General features: G+C 34.0%; 1 protein-coding gene across 1 annotated transcript in view; it reads left to right on the top strand.

Moving 5' to 3' along the window:
* The window catches only part of Rgl (Ral guanine nucleotide dissociation stimulator-like), a 240,729-nt gene that overhangs the window by 192,043 nt on the left and 23,743 nt on the right, over window positions 1-24,943 (top strand). The window contains exons 14-15 of the mRNA XM_090395825.1: window positions 8,115-8,279; window positions 18,831-18,939. Coding sequence (XP_090251951.1) covers window positions 8,115-8,279; window positions 18,831-18,939 — 274 coding nt within the window. The remainder of the gene's footprint in view (window positions 1-8,114; window positions 8,280-18,830; window positions 18,940-24,943) is intronic.

Here is a 24,943-nt window from a genome sequence, read left to right as displayed (position 1 = left end):
TAATTCAAGACATACACTCCCAGAAATTTAATTTAATACCTGCAGAAGTCAGCATCCATATAATAATCAGCATGACATATAAATTATTTTTAAACTCTAAATTCATTTGAAATTGATGCGAACTTCATAACATCTGCGATACATCAAAATCAATTTTGGTGCAATAAACAAAAGATGTGTCACAGACGTCTTTGTATGTTAACGGGTTAAGAAAGGTTTTGACTAAGCAGTCGCTCCAGAGTGTGTTCCGAAAGCTGAGATTATGTGCAACATAGAGAAGACACTTCTTTCTCTACCCGAACCAGTTGCTAACGAGTTGAGATTGAACACCGCTATTATTCTATCATCTTCACGGCCACCGAACAGAAACATCACCCCTTCTAAAAACAGAGCACTAAAAACTTTAAAGAAAAACGATGGAATAATTATCCTTAAGGCCGACAAAGGAAACGCCACCATAATTTTAAACACCAGAGATTATAAATCAAAGATCTCAGACACATCCAGTTATTGTGAATTAGATTCAGATCCCACCTGGATGAACCACACAGAAATAAACAACCTACTATGCAATATGGACAACTGGCCGATAGATCTCAAAAGGAAATTGAAGTCATTATATCCGCTGACACCATGATTATATGGTTCACCGAAAGTCCTGAAGATATTTTCAGTTACTTTGTTTTCTCACACTTGGATAAAGGATTAAACTAAATTTCTTATAGTCTAACCAAGTGCAAAATAAACTTCCAACATCTTTCTCTAAATCCAGAGTAATTTAATAATAAGGTGGTACACCGGTTGGCAACTCATATAGGTAAATATGACCTCTCTATTGCTTCTGCCTTAGTGTCACCACTTCTGGGTCTGCCTCCCACTGACAAGACCTCAATAAAGGTCGAAACCGGTAGGGGCCCTTCCCTCAATGCATAGCATTATACATGTATCATAATCAGTATCTCCCACCATGTGCTTTGCATGGTGGGAGATACCGAGAGCTTGGTCCACCTTTGCTCCGAATTGCCAACAGTTGCACCACCTTGCTACAGTCCTGAAGATATTTTCAGGTGCAAACTTTGTTTGCTCACACTTGGATAAAGGATTAAACTAAATTTATTTGTAAAAGAAGGTTTTATCGCCAAAAGAAATTCATTCGAAGTTCATAAAAGTTTATGGGCACTCTTCTCCTTTGTTTTCTACAATTAAGAAATGGGCTTCCGAGTTTAAGCGTGGCCGTACCAGCCTCGAAGATGATCTTCGTGAAGGACATCCAAAAAGTGTAGCAGCACCAGAAATTGTTGATCAAGTGCACAATATCGTATTGGATGACCGGCGATTCCAAGTGTATGAAATTGCTGAGACTATGACTATAGGCATTTCAAAAGAATGTGTAAGATATATTTTGCATGAAGAATTGCATATGGGAAAGCTTTGCGTAAGATGGGTACCGCGCTTGCTCATAGCAGATCAAAAACGCACTGCCATGAAAATATCTAAACAGTGCTTGAAACATTTTAACAAGAATAAAACTGATTTTGTGTGTCGATTTATTACTATGGATGAGACTTGGATTCTCCATTACACACCAGAATCCAAACAGCAGTCAAAACAGTGCCGATTGTTCATCGCCAAAGAAGACAGTCTGTTCAATCAGCAGGAAAAGTCATGGCATCAGTGTTTTGGGATGCTAAAGGGTAAAACAATAGCAGGGGAATATTATTCCGATCTTTTAACCAGACTAGATGAAAAAATTTGTGAGAAAAGACCCAGTTTGCAGAAGAAAAAAATCATCTTTCATCAGGAAAATGCACCTGCCCACAATGGTGTTTTGGCAATGCGAAAATTAAGGGATCCGTACTATGAATTGTTGGAACATCCACCTTATTCTCCAGATTTGGCTCCCTCTGACTTCTATCTCTTCCCGAAACTAAAACTCTTCCTTGATGGTCAGCATTTTTCTTCGAATCAAGAGGTGATTGCAGTTGTTGAAGGTTATTTTGCGGATCTTACTGAGAACCGCTACAGGGAAGGGATAATGGTGCTGGAGCATCGCCGGAATAAATGTATTAGTCTTAAGGGAGATTATGTTAAAACATAAAAATAATTTCGAAATGATAAATTCATTTTTTCATTGTTAGGCACAAAACTTTTTAGACCACCCTCATATCTCTGATCACTAGTTTTGATCACCTATTTTATTTCTAATCCAATGCTCAGATCTGTAAGTTACAATTATTTTAGACACCATTTTGTATACAACCACTGTGTTTTGACTAGTTTCTCTCTCTCTTTTATTCTGTGTAAATTTATTCATTTGACTCTCTAACATACCGACTTTGTTTATTCTGTTGTTTTCCATATTTAATTTGCCATCTTCATAAAAATTGTACCAAAAGCTGAAAAATTTTGTTTGTTCCATAGGTTCTTTGTCGAGAATGCAGTTGAAGTTTCCTTTCTTTCATAATGTAATCCATATAGATCATAAATAAGAGTGGAGATAATGTGCATCTTTGTCTTACACCTAATTATACATCAAACCAGTCTCCTGTATACTTGATTTCTAACTGCATTCCATTTCTACAAAACTTAAGTGCAGATCATTGTTATAGTCAACAATTTGTTGTAAATTGAAAATCAGATTCTGACAACTTCTTTTTGCTTTTAACCTAGTTTGTTTCATTTTCATTTCCAGTTTATTCTTTTCTGGAATACTTAGTGAAATATCTCTGTAATTCTCATATTGTTTTATTTCTCTTTTTTTATAGATGGGAACTATGAGAGCTCTACTCTAATCATCTGGAATTCGACTTTCTGACTAGCTCTTCTGAACTATGCAGTGTAGCCACTGTAAAACTTTTTACCTCCTTATTTGAGCACTTCTGGTTGAATATTATTCTACTCCAACTGTACTTTCACATTTCAGGTTTCTGATGGCCTTTTCCTCCCTCGAGTATTGATATATATACTCCTGATTGCATTTGTCTGGAATATGTTCTGCCACTTTTCTGTCTCTTGTTTCATTTAGCAATCTTTCAAAGTAATTATTTAAATTTTATATCACCTTTATCATATCTGATCCCTTGTACAGTATTCTTTTTCCCATTTTGAAGCTTTTTGGTAGCCTCCAATGTTTTGCTGTCTTCATGATAATTTTCTTCCACATTCTTACCAGTCTTCCCATGACTTTTGCCTAGCTACTTTTATATATAGCTTAGCCATCTTACATTTTTCTCTGTACTCTTTCAAGGCATCTGCCAGCTCTGAAAAAGAAGAAAATGATTCATTTTCTTCTTTTTCATATTGCCTTTTTATCTTTAACTTCTTGTGTCCAACATGGAATTCTGGTTTTTAGTATAGAGAGGTATTCACCAAATACCTCTCTATACTAAATCATTGCTTTCTTTGTAGTTTATCACTGAGACTCCAAGATTTGGTTCTTATTTTCAAATTTAAATTTTTAATTGAATAATACTTATAAAGTTGATTTTATAGTTCACCTCTAAAAGCTGCTCAGCTTTAATTCTTTTTAAAACTTTCTTATATCTTTTACTTTTCAATGTATTTATTTTATCCTGCTTAAAAATAAATAATAATCACTTGCAATTTCAAATTTCTCTATTCTCTTGTATCCTGAACCAGTGTGAAGATATTTGCTGTCAACAATAATATAATAAAACTTTCTGTGTATTTCTTCTTTCCACATGAATTTGTGCAGATCTGCATGTTAATGGTGTTAGCAACGACTAGTCTGTGTCCTGAACAGAAATTCAGCAAGCAAGCACCGTTTATTATTAGCTTTGCCCTTATCTCCAGATTTGTACAATACATTCTGTATGCATAGAATTCATTTTCTTCATTTTCAACCTCTGCTGTTTATATCTCCACAAGGACCAGCTTTTTCATTTTCTTTGTCAGTGCTTTCATTAATGAATCAAAACATTTCTCCATTTCTTCCTTAGTATACCAACCTTCGGTGGGATTTATAGGCACAAATAAGTTTCATTGTCCAATTCTGTATTTTGAAATTTGTCTGCATAACTCAAAATTGCCTTCCAATCAAGAAATTTTTTTTGTGTTTCATGTCAAATGCTATTGTTTCCTCCCTTTTCTTGATCGCTGTTACCTTGAACATAACATCCTATATTTGTTTAGCAAGCCTGTTTTAGTCCTTGAGGAGGCATATTCACTCCTCATGACTTGTTCTCAGACCTGTTCCATAGACCTGTTTTAGTCTTTGTTCTAGGTAACACCAATTATGTCCACAGAAGTTATCTAGTTCTTCCAATTCTATTTTTCCACTGATACTCCCTGATTTGATGGGGCTTATTTTCAGTTCTTCTAACCTTGTGTTGTTCCAGTGGCTGTCCTTTTGGCAGTTTTTGTCTTAGTTCGTTGACAAAAACAGTAGAGGACTCATTATTATTAGGTTGGCTGAGTAGTTAACATGTCTGCTCTCCAGCCAAGAGACTGTGGGTTCAAATCCCACCGTGGGCATGGATGTTTGTGATTGTCCTACAAACTTTGTGTGGAAAGGGAATCTGTGACCCTACCACTTATTCTAGCAGAATAAGTGGTAAGGTCATTGCCAAAACCATGTGAGGTATGGCAGTGACCTTACACCGTTTACGGACGTCAAATGTGAAAATTTTATTTATAGGGAGTCCAAAGACTCATCGAGAGAGAGGGCGTCTACTCTACAGCTCTCTGTCTCCACCACTGAAATCCACCAACTACAATGCCATCTAATGCCCACCACCACTAGTATTTTCACAGACAATCACAAACATCCATGCCCACGGCAGGATTCGAACCTGCAGCCTTTTGGCTGGAGAGTGGATACACTAACCACTCGGCCAATCAGATGCATTTAACTAGGTGATATCCCAAATGGCATGAAATATCATCATGTACCATCATGCTTGTATCTAGTTTAAGCCACTATTGAATACAATTTAGTGTGTTGACATGTTCCCATTTATTCAGCACTCGTGAATACCTACTAAATGGGGCATATCACAGGAAGACGAGGATGGACATTAGGTCAGAAGGCCCAGTCAGTTTTCTATATTCCTTAGAGGATATATGGAATCTTATCCCAGATGTCTGGCTTTGATCCTTAAAGTGATCTCCTGTGTAAAAGTACTATTTATTTTGTGGTATTGTGAAGTTTATTGACATTACTAAGTTGTATAGTTTAGCATTTCATTTTTCATTCTCAGTATCTTCTCTTGTATTACTCTACTCATCAAATGCCAGGAATGCCTAATCCTCTTTAAGCATTCCTGGCATTTGATGAGTATGTTATGACATATATTGTTGACATATAGTGTTCTGATGCTTTTAGGAACAGTGTGTGTTGGGGGGGGGGGAAATGTTGATGGAAATGCAAAAATAAATATGTGCTTTTAGTTTTTAATTATTGGAAGTGTTGGTGTAAACGAATACATACTTTCTTAGCTCAGTGACAATGGTGCAGAATCATCCTGAAATGCACTATTTTTAAATGCTCTAAACTGTCTGTTTATGAATGGTAGTAACCTTTTTTTAAGAATGTCAATATAGTCATCACCTGTGAGTATTTTTGCACAAAATGTGTTAACTAATCCTTTTACTCAAATTAGAACCTGAAACTATCTGGGAAGCAAGACATTTCAATGTATCCTTCAAAATGGTCTTGGTGAAAAGCTTCACCTGGTGAGATTTTTAATCAAGATATGTCTGATATATGGAATTCTACCTGGCCTACGTACATTGAACTTCATCCAAAAAAGATTAGTATTTCTTTGATCTGAATGTTTTTAATCAAAATTGTTTCTGAACAATTTCATTATCATCTGTCTTATTTATTGCTTCATTTGTGTAACTCCTGCAACAACATTCTGCTGTCATTTTCATTTAGTTGATGTACCTTATAGTTTTGTAGTGATAATTGTTTCAAGTAATTGTTCTTTGTCTGTAGATCACTTCTTCTTTCACTTCTGAGTTTCCACTTTACATAAAATGTCTTTCGTATTTTCATTTTGAAAGGACATGATACTGTTAAATGATGAAGTATTTTGCAGTGAATATGCCTCCTCATGCAGTGCAAGCACAACTCTCTTCAGTAGTATTGTTGTTGGATTCTGATTATATAGAGATTGAAGTAATTATTATTTGTTTCAGAATCCAACATGATCTTCGATCACATAGGCAAAACTTGTAAATATTATTTAATGTAAATCACTTATTTTACAATTAAATATTCATATAACTACCTTAATTTTGTCTAATATTAAATTAATTAATCAAAGATATATGTATTAATAATGAAAATACTGTGTCAAATATTATTAAGTTATTTTATTTATTACTATGTTAATATTATAGAATTTGTACTTGATAATTTTAACTGCGTATTAATTGAAATGTAAATATTCTCTATTTATTTCTGTTACAGAAGTTTAGAGTTATGCAGTAGCTCAAATATTCTATTTATTCTTATTTGTGAAAATTTAACGTTATGTAATCACTTATGTAAGAGTAGAGCGTTGTATTACATTAGCGAAATATTTACGTTCATGCATTGTCATGGAGACGCATGAAATAAACAACACGAGTCGAAGAGTGCGTGACCTTGGAACCAAAAAAGGAGAGGAAAGATATTATATAGAGAGAGAAGATTATTAATTAGAGAAAAGAGAGGAAGTTTTTGCGGAGCGGGAAGGAAGGTAGGATACAAGCAAAGGAAGTGGAAGAAAATTATAAGTTCTCTAGGGCAGAAATTCATGAGAATAGTGTTTAGAAGTGAGCCGAAACATAGTGAATCATATACTTAGCTGCAAGTGAAGTCAGCTGTGTTGTAAAAGAAAATTAATGCCGTAACCGGATAAATAAAGAACTGGACATTCAATGGAAAATTCTGACTAGTTCCAGTTAGTCTAGGATTACGTCTTAATTCTATGCTGCCCTGAGAAGAATTATATTGAAATTAACTAGTTTGAAAAAATTAAACAAAGAAGATATCAGTGCCTTATTGATGTGTTTATTAGAGTAGTGAAGCGCGATTAACAGTAGTTCAGTTAAATCGTTGGAGAATTTTTATTAATGTGTTCCGCTAACGTAAATAAGTTAATTCATAAGTGTGCTCACAATTAATTGATGTATTGAGGATTGTATCTGGTAAGAGTAGTCATACTTGTTTGTTTGTTCTAACATTAACATATCTTCGAAGTTCAAAGTCCGAAATAAGATTGCTTGGAATATTGTCTACCTTGATTAGTGCTTCCTGTGAATTTAAACATTAAGTACAGCTGATAGATATGTGGAGACTGATTAAATGAGAAGTTTCGTTTTATTAACTTGAGTTAAGAAAGCTTGTGATTTTGAAACTGTGAATTGTATGTGAAAGTTTAGAACATTGAATTGGCATGAGTGACTTAGCAAGATGTATTAAGTTGATTGTATTGTTTTATTTTAAAGGAGAATTCTTGTATTTGTTATATATATCATATATTAAATGTTTTATTTTGTTAATCTAAATATTGTGTTTGCCTGAATTCCTTTTTATTGCACCGTTCATAAATATTCGAATCTTGCAGAAACCCCAAGTGGAATAGTAAATAATTCGGCCTAAACTAATGAGAAGACTGCTAACTTAATTAAGAATTGATCCTACTATTTTATATAGACTAATCTGGAAATAGGGTGGCGCAGTATAATTATAAATTTCCCTACTTTTGGATCGGTGATCAATTCGCAATTAGTTGTTTTATTTATAAGAGTGACTCGAAACAAGATGGTAAATTAGAACACAACATGAAAATAGAACGTTACGACATTGTCACTGTATTCATAATAAATCCACAATAACGTTAGCAACTATTATACTCTGCCTGATCACTGGAGATGTAGATGATGCATTATTATGACATATGCAGTTGGCTGTTGTTGCATCTCAGTTAACAGCTGCTTTAGGTGCCATTTATTTTATTTTTTTTGAATATATTTATTCCCATTAAATTATATATTCCCAGGTGTCAAATTTTTAAGCTCTGTTTATATATTTTAGCTCAATATTAAATGATTGTATAATTTTTTTAAAATTATCTTAATGGTCTTATACATTTTTTATTTAGACATCAGCTTCTTACTCAAGTTTATCTTCAAACACTCTTCAGTCATCAGGGATGTTGTCTTCTGAAAGTTCATTGCATAACCCTGAATTTTATATAATTAGAGTAAGTTTGGAAAATAACTGCCAGAAGGAAGGAGTTGGTGTTAACCTATATAAGAGCATCATGGTAAGAATAAGTGACAAAATCAGTTCTAAAATTAAGTCTGAACAAGATAAGAGGTGGATGGTTGTGTATGTTCATTACTTTAATCTTGAAGTAATGAACATGAAATGTGTGCATGCATGCACACACACACTCTCCTGCTTTTATCTCAAATTGAATTTAAACAAAATGTGTTTTTTCTTTTGTTTTGTTAAAAAGGAGTGTGAATTTTATCTCCCCTTCCTTTTATATGGTATTTAATTAGTAACTTGATGTTTTTCTAGGTTGGACATTATTTCCTTTTTCCATTTTGTCTGTGTGGATGTTTCAGAACATAAATGCATTGTTTTTTTGGAAGGGGAGAGGATTAAATTTTGGTGAAGAGAGAATTTGCATAATTTATTTCCATGATATGTACATACTTTATTAATACCATGTACATACTTTCTACATGGTAATAAATGATGCATCATCTATTTCTATAATATTTTCACTATGAGCTGCTTGATAAGAAAATGGGATACGCAGCATCATTAGATTTTTGCATGTTAAGGGACCTGATCAGAAGAAATTCATTACCAGTCAGTAGAAGTGCATAGAGCAACTTTTCCACATAACTTCAAAAAAATGAATGGTAAGGCAATGTGTGCATGCACACACATACATGAGGTAGGGATCACAAGTATGTGCTTCATGTTGTTTCTTACATCAGGTGTGCAAATGCTGCTATTACATACTTGATTCTTTATTGTTAACCATTCATTGCAAATGCTTTAAGTAGCCGGAAGAAAGCATTTTGCTGCATGAGAGATAATGTTGAGCTACATACTTTCAACATCAGTTGAGAGTGATTTATCCTGTTATAGCTTGTACCTTCCAGATATACCTACTGCATAGGTCTGATCTTGCACCCAGTGAATTCCATCTGGTGGCTTGCAAGTAATTTGCTGTCATCAGGGATATACAGTATGTCATTGACTCCTGATTAAACAGACTCGACACCCATTTCTCCTACATAGCAAATTACATGGCTTGATGCCCCAGTAGGAGAAATGCATTAGCAAGCATTTGTGATGTGGAAAAGTGTTGTATATCAAAGTTGGCATATGCAACCACATATAAAATTTTGCACATAGGAATGCGTATTAAAGATAGGGGCTTAATGAATAGAAACTGATGTTGGAATTGTTCTATTTAAATGATTTCCAATTAATGGCTTTTGTTTTACCACAGTTTTGCTGATCACATAATACACATATGCCACAGTGAAATACTAAAAATACTAATTTGTAATCACATTTAACAATGAAATGTGCATGCTACAATGGCATTCTTTTATCTTTCAATCACATAGTAGCTAGGAAGAAACACCATTGAGATGTGCATACACACAGAATTATCAGTAATAAAGTTGAGGATAACAGATTCCAAAAGGTTTGGATCAGAAAGGCAATTATTATGATTTAAGTAAGGCTGATCACTTTCAGCACTTTATTTGGATAAATGAATAAATTCAGATTTATAATTACAACTAGGAAGATATTATTTTTCCATGTTGAGCCAGATCAGATTTATGAGGTTCAGGTTTGATAAGATGAATGGGGCTCTGATGTTTTGCAGAACATTTTTTAACTGATCTTCTTGTTTGACCATAATCAGGGAAATACCAGATAGTGACAGTGAATACTGTTTATCTTTTGGAGAAGGTAAAAAATTGCAGATTTGATTGAAGGGTTTGGTTGGTGGCAGTGAATTAGAATTTCTTCAAATCTTTGTTGCATGTTCAGAAAATGCTTTTTATATAAAGAATAGAAGTTGAGTTCTGCATATCTCTTCTCTAGGAGCATGTTGAAAGAAATTTTCAGTGATTTTATGTGTAATTCTTGGGTTATAATCATTTAATAGAGAAGTTTTCTTAAAAGTTTATATTTAGAGGATTTTATAATTCCATACAATAAAATAATAATTCAGTAATAATTTGATATAATTAAACTCCATTTTATGATTCATAATTTTGAGTTAGATGGTATGCAGATGAGATAGAATTATAGTATAAAAGTTGGTTTATGAGAAGTTGAAAGTGAGCCATCAAATTCCCATTTAATGAATATGTCTAAAATTAATTGTGTAAAATCCTGTGTAATCCTCATTTATTTTAGTTATAAAACAAACTCACTTCTGAAATGAACAGTGTGCAAAGAGACATTTTTATGTCTCTTTAGAAAGATACATCAGTTTGAGAAATTAAAGTGCAAAAGACTATTGCTGATTAATTGTTTAGTCTTCTTTAAAAGATGCAAGGGTAATAATTTAATTTCTAAGGTTTTCGTGCATCTAGGAGCATGTGTTTCCAAGCAGGGTAAAATGGATGTATTGTAAAACTTCTTTTATCCTTTTTTCTTGAATGTCTGTCATTATCAAATTAGACTGCTTGTGTCTTGATATGCATCGTGTTCTTGTTAACAAAATAGAATTTTGGAACAACATCAGCAGTGTGAGTCATCATTCTTGCATTCATCATCATTAAACCTGCAAAATTAAAGAACTCATTCAATTCTTTCAAGGATCTCTTTGCTCATCCTGGAGTGTATCATATTCACTGCACCTTAAACTTGCCTTATATAGATGAAACTGGATATATGATTCCTGCCCAGAAAAAAGGAACTACATGAACGACACATTAAATTTAATAACTGGTAAATCTGGCCTTTCTGAATATGTCTTTGATACTATATACAGACTTGACTGGAAAAATACCTGTTTGTTGGAAGTTTTTTCCCACTTGGTTAGACTATAAATTATATATTTAGATACTGATTAGGCCATCATTATTGCTCTATTAAAGGTTAATATGAATTTGTTCTCTGACCATGTGAAAGAGGATACAGCTTTGAACTATGCCCCCCCCCCCCCATATATAGAGGTCAGATGAGTATAATAATGGTTGACCAAATAAGTGTTACTTGGCATGCTGTTTGATTTGTAATGATGTAGCTTGTCTTTGCATACATGCATCATCATCAAATTCCTGACATGTACCCTCAAGGGGGGGGGTATACAGCATATGATAGTACTACATGAAAAATACATCATTACTAACTTCCTTTCTACAATTTTCCTCCAAATCAGTCTAACTGTCAAGACTCCCACATTATCAGATCTGATATTTCTGTCTTCTAAGGCACTTTTTATTGTATCAATCCACTGGTTCTTTTTCCTGCCACCCTGGCAGAGAACACTTGTTTTGCTAATCTTTTCTTTCCCATTCTGTTTAAGTGACCATACCACTTGAATTAGCTTTACTAACACATTCCTGGGTGCTAACAATGTCAAGTTCTTTCCTCGTTTTTAATATCGATGCTATCTGTTCATGCCCCCCCCCCCTTCATCTGTCTCAGGACTCTCATATCTGCAGTCTCTAGTCTCTTTCAAGTGTTTTATTTCTAAGCCAGCTCTTAGATCCATAAGTTAAAATTGGTTTGAACACTATCTTTTACATAGCTAATTTAGTGTTTTGACTAATTTCTCTCTCTTCTTCCATATAAATTTATTCAGTTGACTTCCTACCATACCAGCTTTGTTGATTCTGTTGTCTATTTCCATATTTAATTTATCATCTTCACTAAAAATCGTGTTTAAGTAGCTGAAATGTTTTACTTGTTCTATAGGTTCTCTATTCACAATGCAGTTAATATTTTCAATGCTTCTGGGTAAATTTCATTGTCTTTGTCAATGCTGCCTTCATACCATATCTGTTACAACAGTTATTCAATTTAGTCTGGGAATCTTGCAGAATTATACTGGATTTATTTAGAAGTATAACATCATCTGCATAAAGTAAAGAGCTGATATTAACATCTCCATTATAATAGATTTAGTTTAATCCTTTATCCCAGTGAGAGCAAACAAAGTTTGCGCCTGAAAATATCTTCAGGACTAAATATAGTGTTGTACTATCTTATCCAGTAAGTAGTGCAACACCAAGGCAACTCGTGGCAAAGGTGGAGCAAGCTACCAGGCACTTCTAACCCAGTATCTCCCATAATGCAAAACACATTTCCTATGTGGATATGTATACTGTTATGCATTAAAGGGATTGGCCATTATGCATTGGCATAATGCATAACAGTATACATATCCACATAGGAAATGTGTTTTGCATTATGGGAGATACTGGGTTAGAAGTGCCTGGTAGCTTGCTCCACCTTTGCCACGAGTTGCCTTGGTGTTGCACTACTTACTGGATAAGATAGTACAACACTATATTTAGTCCTGAAGATATTTTCAGGCGCAAACTTTGTTTGCTCTCACTGGGATAAAGGATTAAACTAAATCTATTATAGTCTAACCTAGTGATAAATAAATTTTCAACATTAACATCTCCAATTTTGATATCACGTTTAATACCACTTTTCTTCATAATGTCATCCATAGAGATGATGAATAACAGAGAAGATAATGTACATCCTTGTCTGACACCAGATTTAATATTAAGCCATCTTCCTGTACTTCCTTCCATTCTAACTGCTGACTTATAACTCAAATAAAGGCTAAGTATTGCTTGATATAATGTCCCATTGACACCATATAACTGTAGTTTTGAATAGCTTTTCTCTTGGCACCTTGTCATATGCCTTTTTCAGATCTGCAAAACTTAAATACAGATCTTTGTTATATTCCCATGATTTCTCAACTATTTCTCTTAAAGGGAAAATTGATCCTGACAGCCTCTATTGCCCTGAATCCAGCTTTTTCTTCACCAAATTTCCCTTCCACAGACCTTTTCAACTATTTCTCAAGTATACTTGCATAAATCTTACAGGAAAACCTCTGTAATTCTCACATTCAGTTTTATTTCCCTTTTTATATATGGGTACTATGAGAGCTCTACTCCAATCATCTGGGATTCTTCCCTCTGTCCACGCCTTCTGAACTGTGAAGTGCAGCCACTGTTTTGGCTTTTTCTACTTCAAGTGTGGATATGTGTTCCTGATTGCATGCCTGTTGAGGGTTTTTATCACTGCTTGTTTCATTTAGCAATTTTTCGAAATAATTACTCTATACATCAAAGATATCTTTTTCTTCAGTTTTCATATCATCTTTATCATTTCTAATTCCTTTTACAGCAATCTTTCCTCCGTTTCTAAGCTTCAACAACCTCCAGAATATCTTCACCTTCTTGATATTTATTTTCTATGTTCTTGCCAAAGTCTTCCCATGACTTTTGTTTAGCTAGTTTTGCACATTGTTTAGCTTTCTTACATTTGTCTCTGTATTTTCTAAGAGCACAAGCTAGTCAGCTTGTTTTGCCATGGACTTTTGATATGCTTTCCTCTTTTCCTTCACTGCCTCTTTAACTTCCTGTGCCCACCATGGAGTTCTGATTTTTCTGTCCTTGAAGACAACGTCTCCACATGCCTCTCTGGCTGAATCAATGTTTTCTTCAGAGCTTGGCACTGAATCTCCCAGATTTGATTCCTGTTCTCGAACTCTTTAATTTTTTCTTGAATAATGTTTGTGTATTTTAGTCTACAGTTCACATCCGAGAGCTGCTCAACTTTTATTTGCTTTAAAACTTTCTTACATGTTCTTATTTTTGATGTGAAATTCAATTTTATTCTGCTCAAGACTAAATAGTGATCACTCCCAATTTCAAATATTTGCCCACATCACTCTACTTGATATTGCCTGCCAATTCAATAAGATTAACCTCATATTTAGTGTTGAATGCTATGGTTACTACTTCTTTTCCTTGATTTTCATTGCCTGAATATAACATTTTGTATTTATTGCTCAGAAACATCTCACCAGTTTTTGTCTATTTTGTTTCACCTCTATTATATCAATCTGATACTTATCCAATTATCTAATTCCTCAGCTAGCTCCATTTCTTTGCCATTAAAGCTTCTTATATTGATAGTACAAATCTTGAACTCTGGTAAGGTTGAGTTGGGGGTGTGTTTCAGGATACATATATGTACATATATACTCCAAATGATGACCTCAATATGAAAGTTGCAGTGTTGAAAAATTGGTTATTATTCTTGACATAGTACTTGTCTCTGGGGGGGGGGATGCCAGTGTTAATAAAATTTTAAAAGGGATATGGGTGTACTGAAAGTTTGGGACATACTGATCTAGACAATTCTGTGGTCTACAGTATCCCTTGCTCCTTCAACGTTTTGTACTTTGGATAGAACAGCTAATATAAATCTGGATGAAACACAAACTATACTTATTACTTGCAATGCAGCCATTCTAGTGCAACAGATGTTGCTCTAGAATGCATATCCATAGGAACAGACGATGCTATGGATATGAATCACTGAATTGAGTGGGCGGAATAATCTCTACTTTTCTAAAGCAGATATAAATCAGAGACAATATTTTCAGAATATGCTGTAGTATTTTCCAAATCTGAACAAATTCAGCTGCCCTCCTTATCAAAAATCTGGAAGACTTGTTAATTTATTTTCACTGTATTGATGACAGTTCTTCCTGTCTGTCCATAGTAAACCAGGTCACAAGAACAAGGCATTTCATAAACTCCTGGATGCAATAAAGAAGAGAGTTTTCCCATAGGTGAACAGATGAGAGTTACAAATTTGATATAAGGTTTAAATATAGTGCGTAACGGATATTTATCAAGCAATCTAGGTATCTTTTCAGATGTGCTTTGAGTGTATGGTATGATAACAATTTTGCTGTAGTCTTGTGTGGTAGGCAATGGAGTGGATTTCTGGGGAGCATTTGATATTTTTTTCTATCCTATGGGGATTATAACCATTGGCTGAGGCATAATGTGTGAGAGTTCATCAGTAAGAGATTATCACGAGAAAAGATAGTTCTTGCTCTATGAATTAGTGTCTTTAGGATACCACACTGCTGAGCTGAATGATGGTGTGACTGTTTGTGCACATATCTCCCTGTATGTGTGGGTTTCTATAAACAGAAAAAGATAAGGAAACCATTTGGAAGCATGTATCCAGGAAGGACAGTCATTAGTTTCCTTCTCCATGTGGAATTTAAGCTGTGAATTGAAATGCACTAAAAATGTATCCAATGTGTCTGGACAATGTGACCAAATAACAAACACATCATTAACATAGCGTAGCCAAACCACTGGTTTGAGAGTGCTGCATAGCTAGCTTTTCCAATTGTTCTATGTAGAAATTGGCTAAAGGGGGAGAAAGGAGGGAGCCTGTTGCTGTCCCATCTAGTTGTTTGTATATCTTCCCTTTCCATGCAAAATAACCTGCATGTACTGTAAATTTTAAATAGTTCAAATATATCAGAGGGAAAATGTAACTTTAGTAAATCAAGGATTTGAATTAATGGTACATTTGGAAATAGTGAAGTGATATCAAAACTAATCATTGTCTGAACTTTTTAAGATGTGGTTTTCTAAAATACTTTTCAGGTGATCAGAATTTTTAACAAAGGAGAGAGAATTATTGGTGAGGGGTGGATAGTAATTTAGCTAAATGTTTGGCAAGTTTGTATGTATGTGTTTGACTGTTTATACTATCCATAATAGGACATAGGGGTGTACCTAGTTTATGAAATTTAGGTGTCCCATATATTCTAGGTGTTCTAACATGAAAATGCTTAAGTTTGTTAACCTGTTTCTTTTTGGCCAAGAAGTGACTTTTTTTTTTCAATAATTTGCAAACTTGACTCTTTAGAGAGTTAGTAGGATCACAATCTATAATTTGGTATGTAGACGGGTCTCGTAAAAGTATGTGTTTTGCTTGCATATTTAGCTTAATTCATCACCAAGTTGCATTAACTTTGTCTGCTTTAGTTATAAAAATATGGTTATTACCAGTGGTGAGCTATAAGGGGGCTTGCGCGAGTCCTTTGTTAAATTTTTCTCAAATTTGCGAGCCTCTTGTTTAATAATCTTGTAGAACTAGAAAATTCCACCGTGGAATGTATACATGCTACTATATAATTGCTACTTTAAATTCATATGGATTTTCTGATAACTATATAAAAAATCATTTCATTGCATTTTGTTCTGATGGAGCTGGTGTAATGTTAGGAAACAAATCAGGTGTTGCAATCAAATGTCTACAAAAATTTCCCAACGTTGTGATTTGGCATTGCGCTCATCGTTTACACTTAGCATTAGACGATTCGATAAAAAAAAATTAAAGAAATAAATCATTTTGAAATATTTATGGATAAATTATATGCTTTTTATCATCAATCACCAAAAAATCAACGAGAATTAAATATAATTGCAAAAGACCTTGGTATCGAAATTTTAGAGATTGACCATGTGTTTGGATTTTGCAATGGGCAGCTTGCAGTTTACAAACGGCTCTTGCTTTGTGGAGAAATTACCCAGCTTTATGCAAGCATTTTGCATCGAACGATAAATATAAGGGCTTTTTAAACCAACTTCTCAATTTGGAATTTTTAAAGGATTGATATCCTACAGGAATTATCATATCTGTCAGAAGCTCTACAAAGGCGCAATATACGTTTATAAGGCTAAGTTTTTTGCTCGACGATGCGAGCCCTTCATTAAAATTTCCATAGCTCACCACTGGTTATTATTGTATAGCTCCTTTAAAGCACTGATTTCCTTTTGTGGGATATTGTTTTTGGGAGGCTTGGAATGGATTAAGATGTTGGCTTCATCCAAATAAGTGTTATTAACTGTTGCTGGAGGCAGGTCGTATAATCCCTGTTCAACAGAAGCCATTTTTTCGGCTTTTGAAAATTGCCTGGGAGTAACGGGAAAGTTATGTCCCCTCCATTGCCTACCACACAAGACTACAGCAAAACTGTTGCCATCCCATACATTCAGGGTGCATCTGAAAAGATATCTAGAGTGCTTAATAAATATCACCTATGCACTGTATTTAAACTTTATGTCAAATTGGCAACTCTGATCTGTTCACCTAAGGACAAACTCTTCATCACATCCAGGAGTTCATGAAATGACCTGGCTTACTATGATCAGAATCAGACAGGAAGAACTGTTGACATCTGCCTTGGTGAACATGAAAAAAACAATACATCCAGCACTATTGTTATAGCAAGTTGGGTCCAGCAGACCACAAGTTTGCTGGACCTGACTTGTCATAGGGTCAAATAAAAGAAAACAAAAAAAATAGGACCCAACTTGTTGAAGGGTCAAATGGAAGAAAACAAAAGTGCTACATAGAAGTCATGAGTCAGAGAGATTGTTTTTGGAATCAGCAGCTTTAAAACATACTCCAAACTTCAACAAATATGGCTGTATAAACTTACCAAAAATCTGGGAGACAGTCATTTAAAGATCTGATTAATACTTGTTTCTCTCTTTTTCCAACATAGATGTCTCCTGAGTAGGACTACCTTGTGTTGTCTGTTACAATTTTTTAAATTAATCCTACTGTTATACCAAATTGTTGTTTTGTAAACTGTGATAAACTGTTTTTGTGTTCTAAAGATGCTGGATGTGATACTAACAAAATTTCAGCAAATAAGTTAAATATTTATTAACTTAATAAATATCACCTATGACATAAAATGTTTTCTTATCATTCTGTGTTGTCATCAATACTGTGAAAATAAATTAACATGTACTGCCAACACATAAGCCTTTCCACTCAAATCTGGAAGACTGTTCTCTTGTGACTTTCAGGAGAGTTCCATCACAGCGCCCATAGAGGGTGCCAGTTAAATAAATTTAGTTGGTAGTTATATCTAAATGTGTTTTCTCCACTAAACTTCTGCATGAGTAAAGAGGAGTAATTAATGTTTATTTTCCATTGGTGAGATTGGATAGGATCTGTGTCTGGTAATCACATATTTGTCAATTTTTGTGACTAGATATTCTGAGCAGTATAATTTGCTTTCACTTTCTTGAAAAAAAGGTCCTTTTCAATTTCAGTGCATGTTTAAGTGTTTTGGAAGCACAATATATTCAGCTATGTTTTTGGTCAGTATTTTCTGTAAAATAAATAATCAGTAATTTTAAACATCAATTTTTTTTGTCTTATAGGTTAGTAATGTGGGAATAGGTTCATTTACACTGAGTTTTGCTCTTTTTTTTTTCTTTTTGTTAAAAAAAAAAAAAAAAAAGAAAGGAGCTATGTGAATTAAATGTGAAAATAATTGCAGAATTCACACTATCTTAGAGTATCTTTCAACCCATGCTCACCTTTTCCTTTCTTACCAAATCATCATGCCTGACTTTTTCCTTGTCACTATCCTCTCACCTTCCTTCAATCTTGCTAATTCCTCTAAGTTCCACAGTTTCACTCTTCACTTCCCTTTTCTTGACTCTGTCTTCAACCTTAAAATGTCCTCACCTGTTCCATTTCTCCTATTGTATTATCTTCACGTAATGCTTATATTCCTACTAAATCATATCTAGCTATCTGTCAACTTCATGGCACTTTGAATTCAAGCTCCTTGTTGATGCATATTGCAAACTTTCATAGTACTAGGATAAGTTTTTTTTTTTTTTTTTCCCCTCCAAGCATTGTGTACTTTTAACCAGATTTTTATTATTTTTTTTTATTTTGAAACTTGATACTTGCTAATGAATTTCATTTTTTCAAACTGTTTATCCAGTTAAGTAACTGTGACCACACAAGAACTGTAATATGCAATGCTATGATGAAGCATGGAATTATGGATGATCCAGACAATTATGTACTAGCTCAAATAGTTCCTGAAGGAGGTATGTTATTTTACTATAATGTTTTTTGTTTGTAGTGGTATATAAATTTTTTTATTTAAATAATTAAAAGACAAAGCCTGATGACAGTATCACTAAATGTTTATTATTGGATAATTAATTTGCATTATGTGACCTATACAGAGCATGAAATGTCTCATCAAATTCCTGATATGATAGTACTGCATATCAGGAACGAAAAACTTACATCGTTACTAACTTCCTATCTACAAATTTCCTCCAATCTGTTACCTGCCAAGACTTCAACATTACCAGATCTTATATTTCTATCTTCTAAGGCAATTTTTATTGTATCAATCCACCTATATCTTGGTCTTCCTTTGGGTCTTTTTCTTGCCAACCTGGCAAAGAACACTCACTTTGCTAATCTTTGCTCTCCCATTCTGTTTAACCTCACTACTGGCTGAGGTGCATAAAACGCTGTTAACTCCTGTCTAATTCTAAGAGTAGTGAAGAATTCTAAGAATTGCTATGTATGGAATTTTCCAAAGATGTGTGAAATATGATGTCAGCATGTCTGAAGGTCAATATATGAACATATATGGAAGTTTCAAGAGATGCATACAATGGAAGTTTGGGCCTATATAAGGCGAGACATTGAGAAGGACTTTGCTTTGGGTTTTCTACCATCGGTAATCTAGAAAGAAGTGTTGTAGGTTCCAAGTCTTCTACCTGGTTCAGCTGGCACGTGAGGTCTGCTGTTGGGAAAGAGCTGCACAATGCTGCCACGTTAAAGGTCTTATAAGGCATGGAATAATCGACAACTAGAACAAGGAAGAAATGTGGCAGGAAATCAAGAAGGAAAGAAAGACAAGAAGGAGCACTTATGTGTGAACAGGATTCATGTAAAAGGATTGTAACGAGAATTGTAAGTAGTTATACATGTTCAATAAGTAATAAGGCTAATTTTACTGTCGTGAAACCACTCATCACAATATTAATTTCTGTGGAATAAAGAAATGTTGCTGTCTGTATTAACAAAAGAGGTTGATAGATGGCATATACGGGCTGATGTGCCAGAGTGTCACGTGACTAAAAACAAGCTTGTTTTGGCGTGCCTACGAACCGTGACCAGTCGAAATGGAAGCATCCTTGGAACAGCGTTATGCGATTACATTTTGTGTGCGTTTGCAAAAATTGGCATCAGACACTTTTAACATGATATGCGAAGCTTTCCACGATGAGGCAATGTCAAGGGCAAGTGTTTTTCGCTGGCATAAAACTTTTAAGGAAGGAAGGCAAAATGTGGAAGATCTTGAACGTGAGGGAAGACCTTCATCGTCCATCACAGAGACAATGATCAACACAGCAGCGATTATCATCAAGGAGGATCGCAGAATTACAGTATGTCAGCTGCATGTTGTCCTGAATATTTCTGTGGGAAGTGTTCACTCAATCATGGCTGAACATTTGGGACTGAAACGTGTTTGCGCCCGATGGATTCCCAAACTCTTGACACCGGAGCAAATGCAGCATCGAGTGGATGTGTGCACAGAATGGAAAGAAAGACTGGAACAAGAAGGCGACAACTTCTTAAAATGCATCATTACAGCAGATGAAGCTTGGTTGTATCACTATGACCCTACAATGAAACAACAAAGCAGTGAATGGAAGCATCCGTCTTCGCCTACCCCCAAGAAAGCAAAAACTGTAAAATCGGCTGGTAAAGTTATGAACATAATGTTTTTTGACTACGAAGCCATTGGTTTACCAACACACTGTAGAACCCGGGAATACTGTAAACAGCTCATACTATGCAGATGTTTTACGGACAATGGTACAGCACGTCAAAAGGAAGCGTCCATTACTGAAGAATGGTTTCTTATTGCACCAATATAATGCAAGGTCACATATTGCTGGTTGTGTATTGGACATTTTGCAGAACAACATAGATATTCTACCACACCCTCCATACAGTTCTGATCTTGCACCGTGCGATTTCTGGCTGTTTCCTCAGCTCAAGAAACCACTAAGAGGTCACCATTTCGAAAGCAACAAAGCATGTGTAAAAGCTGCAGAGGTGGTTTTGAAAGAACTCTCAAAAAATGGACTTTCACATGTGTTTAAGAAGTGGATGCAATGTTGGGACAAATGCATCGCATCTCACGGTAGTTATTTCGAAAAAGACCATGTAAATGATGACGATTAAAGGTAATCTATTTTCTGTATAAATATAGTCTTATAACTTATTGAACAGCCTCCGTATATGTGATAATTCCGAACAAGAGTGTACATCAAGAGTGTGTGTGTTTATGGGTACAATAAGATGGAAACTGATATTGAATTAAGGTTACTCAAAGTATGCCTTATTGTCAATTAATGTATATATGACTAGCAGGATATTATACATTGTAAATTAGCTTTAAAGGAAGGAAATTAGAACTAAATTTGAATTAGGAAGAATTGTAATGAGATTGTATATATATGTTAATGTGAATCATACTGTACATATTCCTTTTTGATTTAATTAAATGGTTTGTGAACAACACGGACTGATTCTGTCAATGCACTATCATGAAAATTTTGAACCCGCTTAAAGTAGAAGTTTGTGATCAATAATTAAGCCACATCTAATTTAAGATAAGATTAATATCTGCTTCTTCTTCAGTTTAAAAGCTTATAATCTAGGACTCAATACATAGTCTAACTGGCACAGTCGTAAAAAAACAATAAATTTGTTTGACTGTAGAATATAAGGATATAGGATGTAATAGAAATAAATAAATGGTGGCCATTGATAGTTAAGGCAGCTGACCATATTCACAAATATTAAGTAAAGAGAATGAAGACAAAGCAGGTAATAGAAATACAGAATGTATTACAACAACATGACTCTTTCACGTCATCACTTCCAGGGATAGTCTCTAGTTCTTCCCCCTCTCACCTTTTACTCTCTGTGCTGACAAAATCTCTGCTTTAAAATCTCCAAATTACATTCCTTCAACCTCTGTCCATAAGCAACATTTCAGAATCCTTCTGTAATTGCCTTGCTCACTTGTTTGTGGATCTGCTCCAATGTTTCAACATCGCAGTAAAAATTAGGTGACCAAATATGAGGCGAATTTATATGAGAGACATATTTCTTTGTCCCATGTGAGACCACCCTCACTTATTAGAGGCCTGAAGTGGCTTGAAAAAGTTCCACATTTGGTCTTCATAGCATTCAAGACTATGTAAAAAATAAATAAAAATATATAAAATTAATACGAAATCCTCAATAATTGAGGATTTTTTAATAATTTTATTATTGAAATACATTTTATTAATAAAATTAATAAAAGAAATCCTCAATCCATCCACGGTAGAATGGACTAGAGATTTTCATAAATGCCTATCATGGGATGACAAGAAATTATATTCCTCTTTAATCCACAGTCCAAGTGTAAGCAAAAAAAGTTTGCATATGAAATATCTTCATAACTAAACTACTGGTAAAGCATAAAAGAAGAATATAATTTACTTTGTAATCATTTTTTCTCATCCATTAGGTGACAAGTTTAATCCCCTGTGAAGAAATATTTGCCATCTACGCATAAAATGAATTGTTCTAGTTTTAATATTATTTTTTGTCTTTAATTTTTATTGGTCTGTTTATGGATGTTTTTGTTAATTCTTTTATAATTTTATTTATATTATAAAAAATTTGGCTTCTTCATACATTTTTACTCTTTCTTCCAACCTGTACTTTTTGCAACTCTTTTCTTCTTAGGTTTCCAAAATTTCTGTAGTTATCCCCTCATTATTTGCTCTCTGAAACACGACAAAAAAAATTTCAATAAGCATATTTGATTCAGAGTATTTTTAATAAGATGATACATTTTTTTACTACTTGCACATGGGTCTCTTCCTGGGTCTTGCTCAGACTGACAAGATTAATGGTCAAAACCAGTATGGGTAGTGGCATTTCCCATAATGTTTGCACATTATGGGATACCGAGGCAAATGATGTGAAGGCAATAGTCAATCTATATTTTCTTTTGCTTGTGTAAAGGAAACATGAGCATAATTTCTCACCAAATGTAATTTACTTCCTTATTACCAGGTGAAAAAACATTCATTTACTATCTCTGATTCAGAGAATTTAAGTAGTAAGGTGATACATCTTTTTATTACTTATATATGGAAAATATGACTTTTGCATTAGTATCTTCCTGGGTCTGGCTCCCCATGACAAGACTGCAATAAAGGTCAAAACTTGTTAGTTTACACCTAATAATATGCTTCAAACTAGTTCGAACTTTGGTATAAACAGAAAATCAATATGAAAAATTTCAATGAAAGCCAAATGCATATGCTTATTTCTACTGCACACTGCCCTGGAAGATGTTTTAGAGAACCACAGAGAAAAGAATTCGAAGTGGAATGGGAAAAGAACGTTTCAATACCAACTACAGTTGTTTCGGTGATGCATTCAGTGCAAATGCTTAAATCAATAATCCAACCAAAGATTTGAGGCACAAAAATTAGCATTTGTATTACTTCATGAGAGAAGAAATTATTGTCTGATACTTTTTAAGTCTTAAAATACAGAAATTTTTCTGAAAATAAATTTCATATACAGTAACCTACCATTTATCTGACCCTTCAGTTATCAGAACGGCAGGTTCTAATAATTGAAGGGTTGGATAACTGAAGTACAATGACATGATGCTATCCAGAGGTGGTTGACATGCAAGGTCAATGTTTTGAAGGTCAGATAAATAGCAGATTACTATATATTAAAAATTTCATGTAGAAATGGATTACTTATAATTTGTTTATATTACTTCCTTGTTTGTATATATGAGTCATATATACACACAGACAGAATGTAATCCCTTATCATAAAAAAATAAATTAAAAAAATTAATACAGTTAAATAATTCAGTTTTCAATATAATTTTTTCAAAATAATTTATATGAGGGATGAAAGTAAGTATTAATCAAATGAAAACCATTACAATAATGATGACAGAAAAAGCAACCAATTCAAACAGATGTAAAGTTTCAAATACTTGGGGACAGTGATAACTCAGAATTGAAGTCCAATAGAAGAGTTGTGGAAATGCATTACTGAAGAAAGATTACCAGAAAGAGAAAATAAGAAATTAAACTATCATTTGCAATGGCTTTGTCCCTAAGGGGCCAAGGACTTGCAAGAAAGTTGAGAGAAGCTCAAATAAGGTTTGTACAGCTGAGGTGGACATGTCACAAACTCTGGTAAACATACAAAGAAATCTCAGGGGATGATCCTGAATAAAATGGGGGGGGGGGGAAGGAGAATTTGTGGGACATTCTCCTTGTTTTGTGCTCTGCAAAGCTTCCATCCCTGGATAGAAGGGCAAGAGAAGCAAAATGCTAGTATAAAATATGTTTCAGTTATATATCCTCTTCAGTACTCAGCAACTTTTCATTTAGTGATAAAGTTAATACACCACTACTGAATGTGAAAAAATCTTTGGTAGTCTAGATTTTACATTCTATTCCATGTTAAGGTCATGTCACCTTTGTAACTATATTTAATTATAATTAAAACTATAATCACATAACGTAATGTCTGTATTTTCAAAACCTGTTCATCAAGCACATTAAGTAAAATTTTAAAATTACTGTCCAAAATATATCTTCTACAAGAATATCCTACCCTCCCAAACAACACATGAATGCAGACTGGATTTTTTAATTATTATTTTCATAACAACCGTGTAAGAGCCTTAATTTCTAAATTCTAACTAATTTTTGTTTTATGACCATAAAAAATCAATAGTCATATTCATGTTTTTAAAAGAAAAATAAATTAGTGATTTATATATCACTAATTTATTTTTATTTTATCTGAGGAACTCCTGAACTCTGTTGCCGACTGCAGGAAAACTGTAAGACAAGGAGCTCCAAACAGGTTAAAAGATTAGGTTACATAGTATTATAAAATTGCTTTCAGCTTCTAATATGCAGTGACTTCTTATACCAGGCAATGAAAAAAAAAAAAGGAAATGCAAGAAGTTGG

This window comes from Typopeltis vanoorti, chromosome 1 (genome assembly GCF_054136105.1).
Source record: "Typopeltis vanoorti isolate ZY-2024b chromosome 1, IOZ_Tvanoo_1.0, whole genome shotgun sequence".
Lineage (NCBI taxonomy): Eukaryota > Metazoa > Arthropoda > Arachnida > Uropygi > Thelyphonidae > Typopeltis > Typopeltis vanoorti.
Note: the sequence above shows the minus strand (reverse complement) of the source record. Positions and strands in the feature narration are given on the sequence as shown.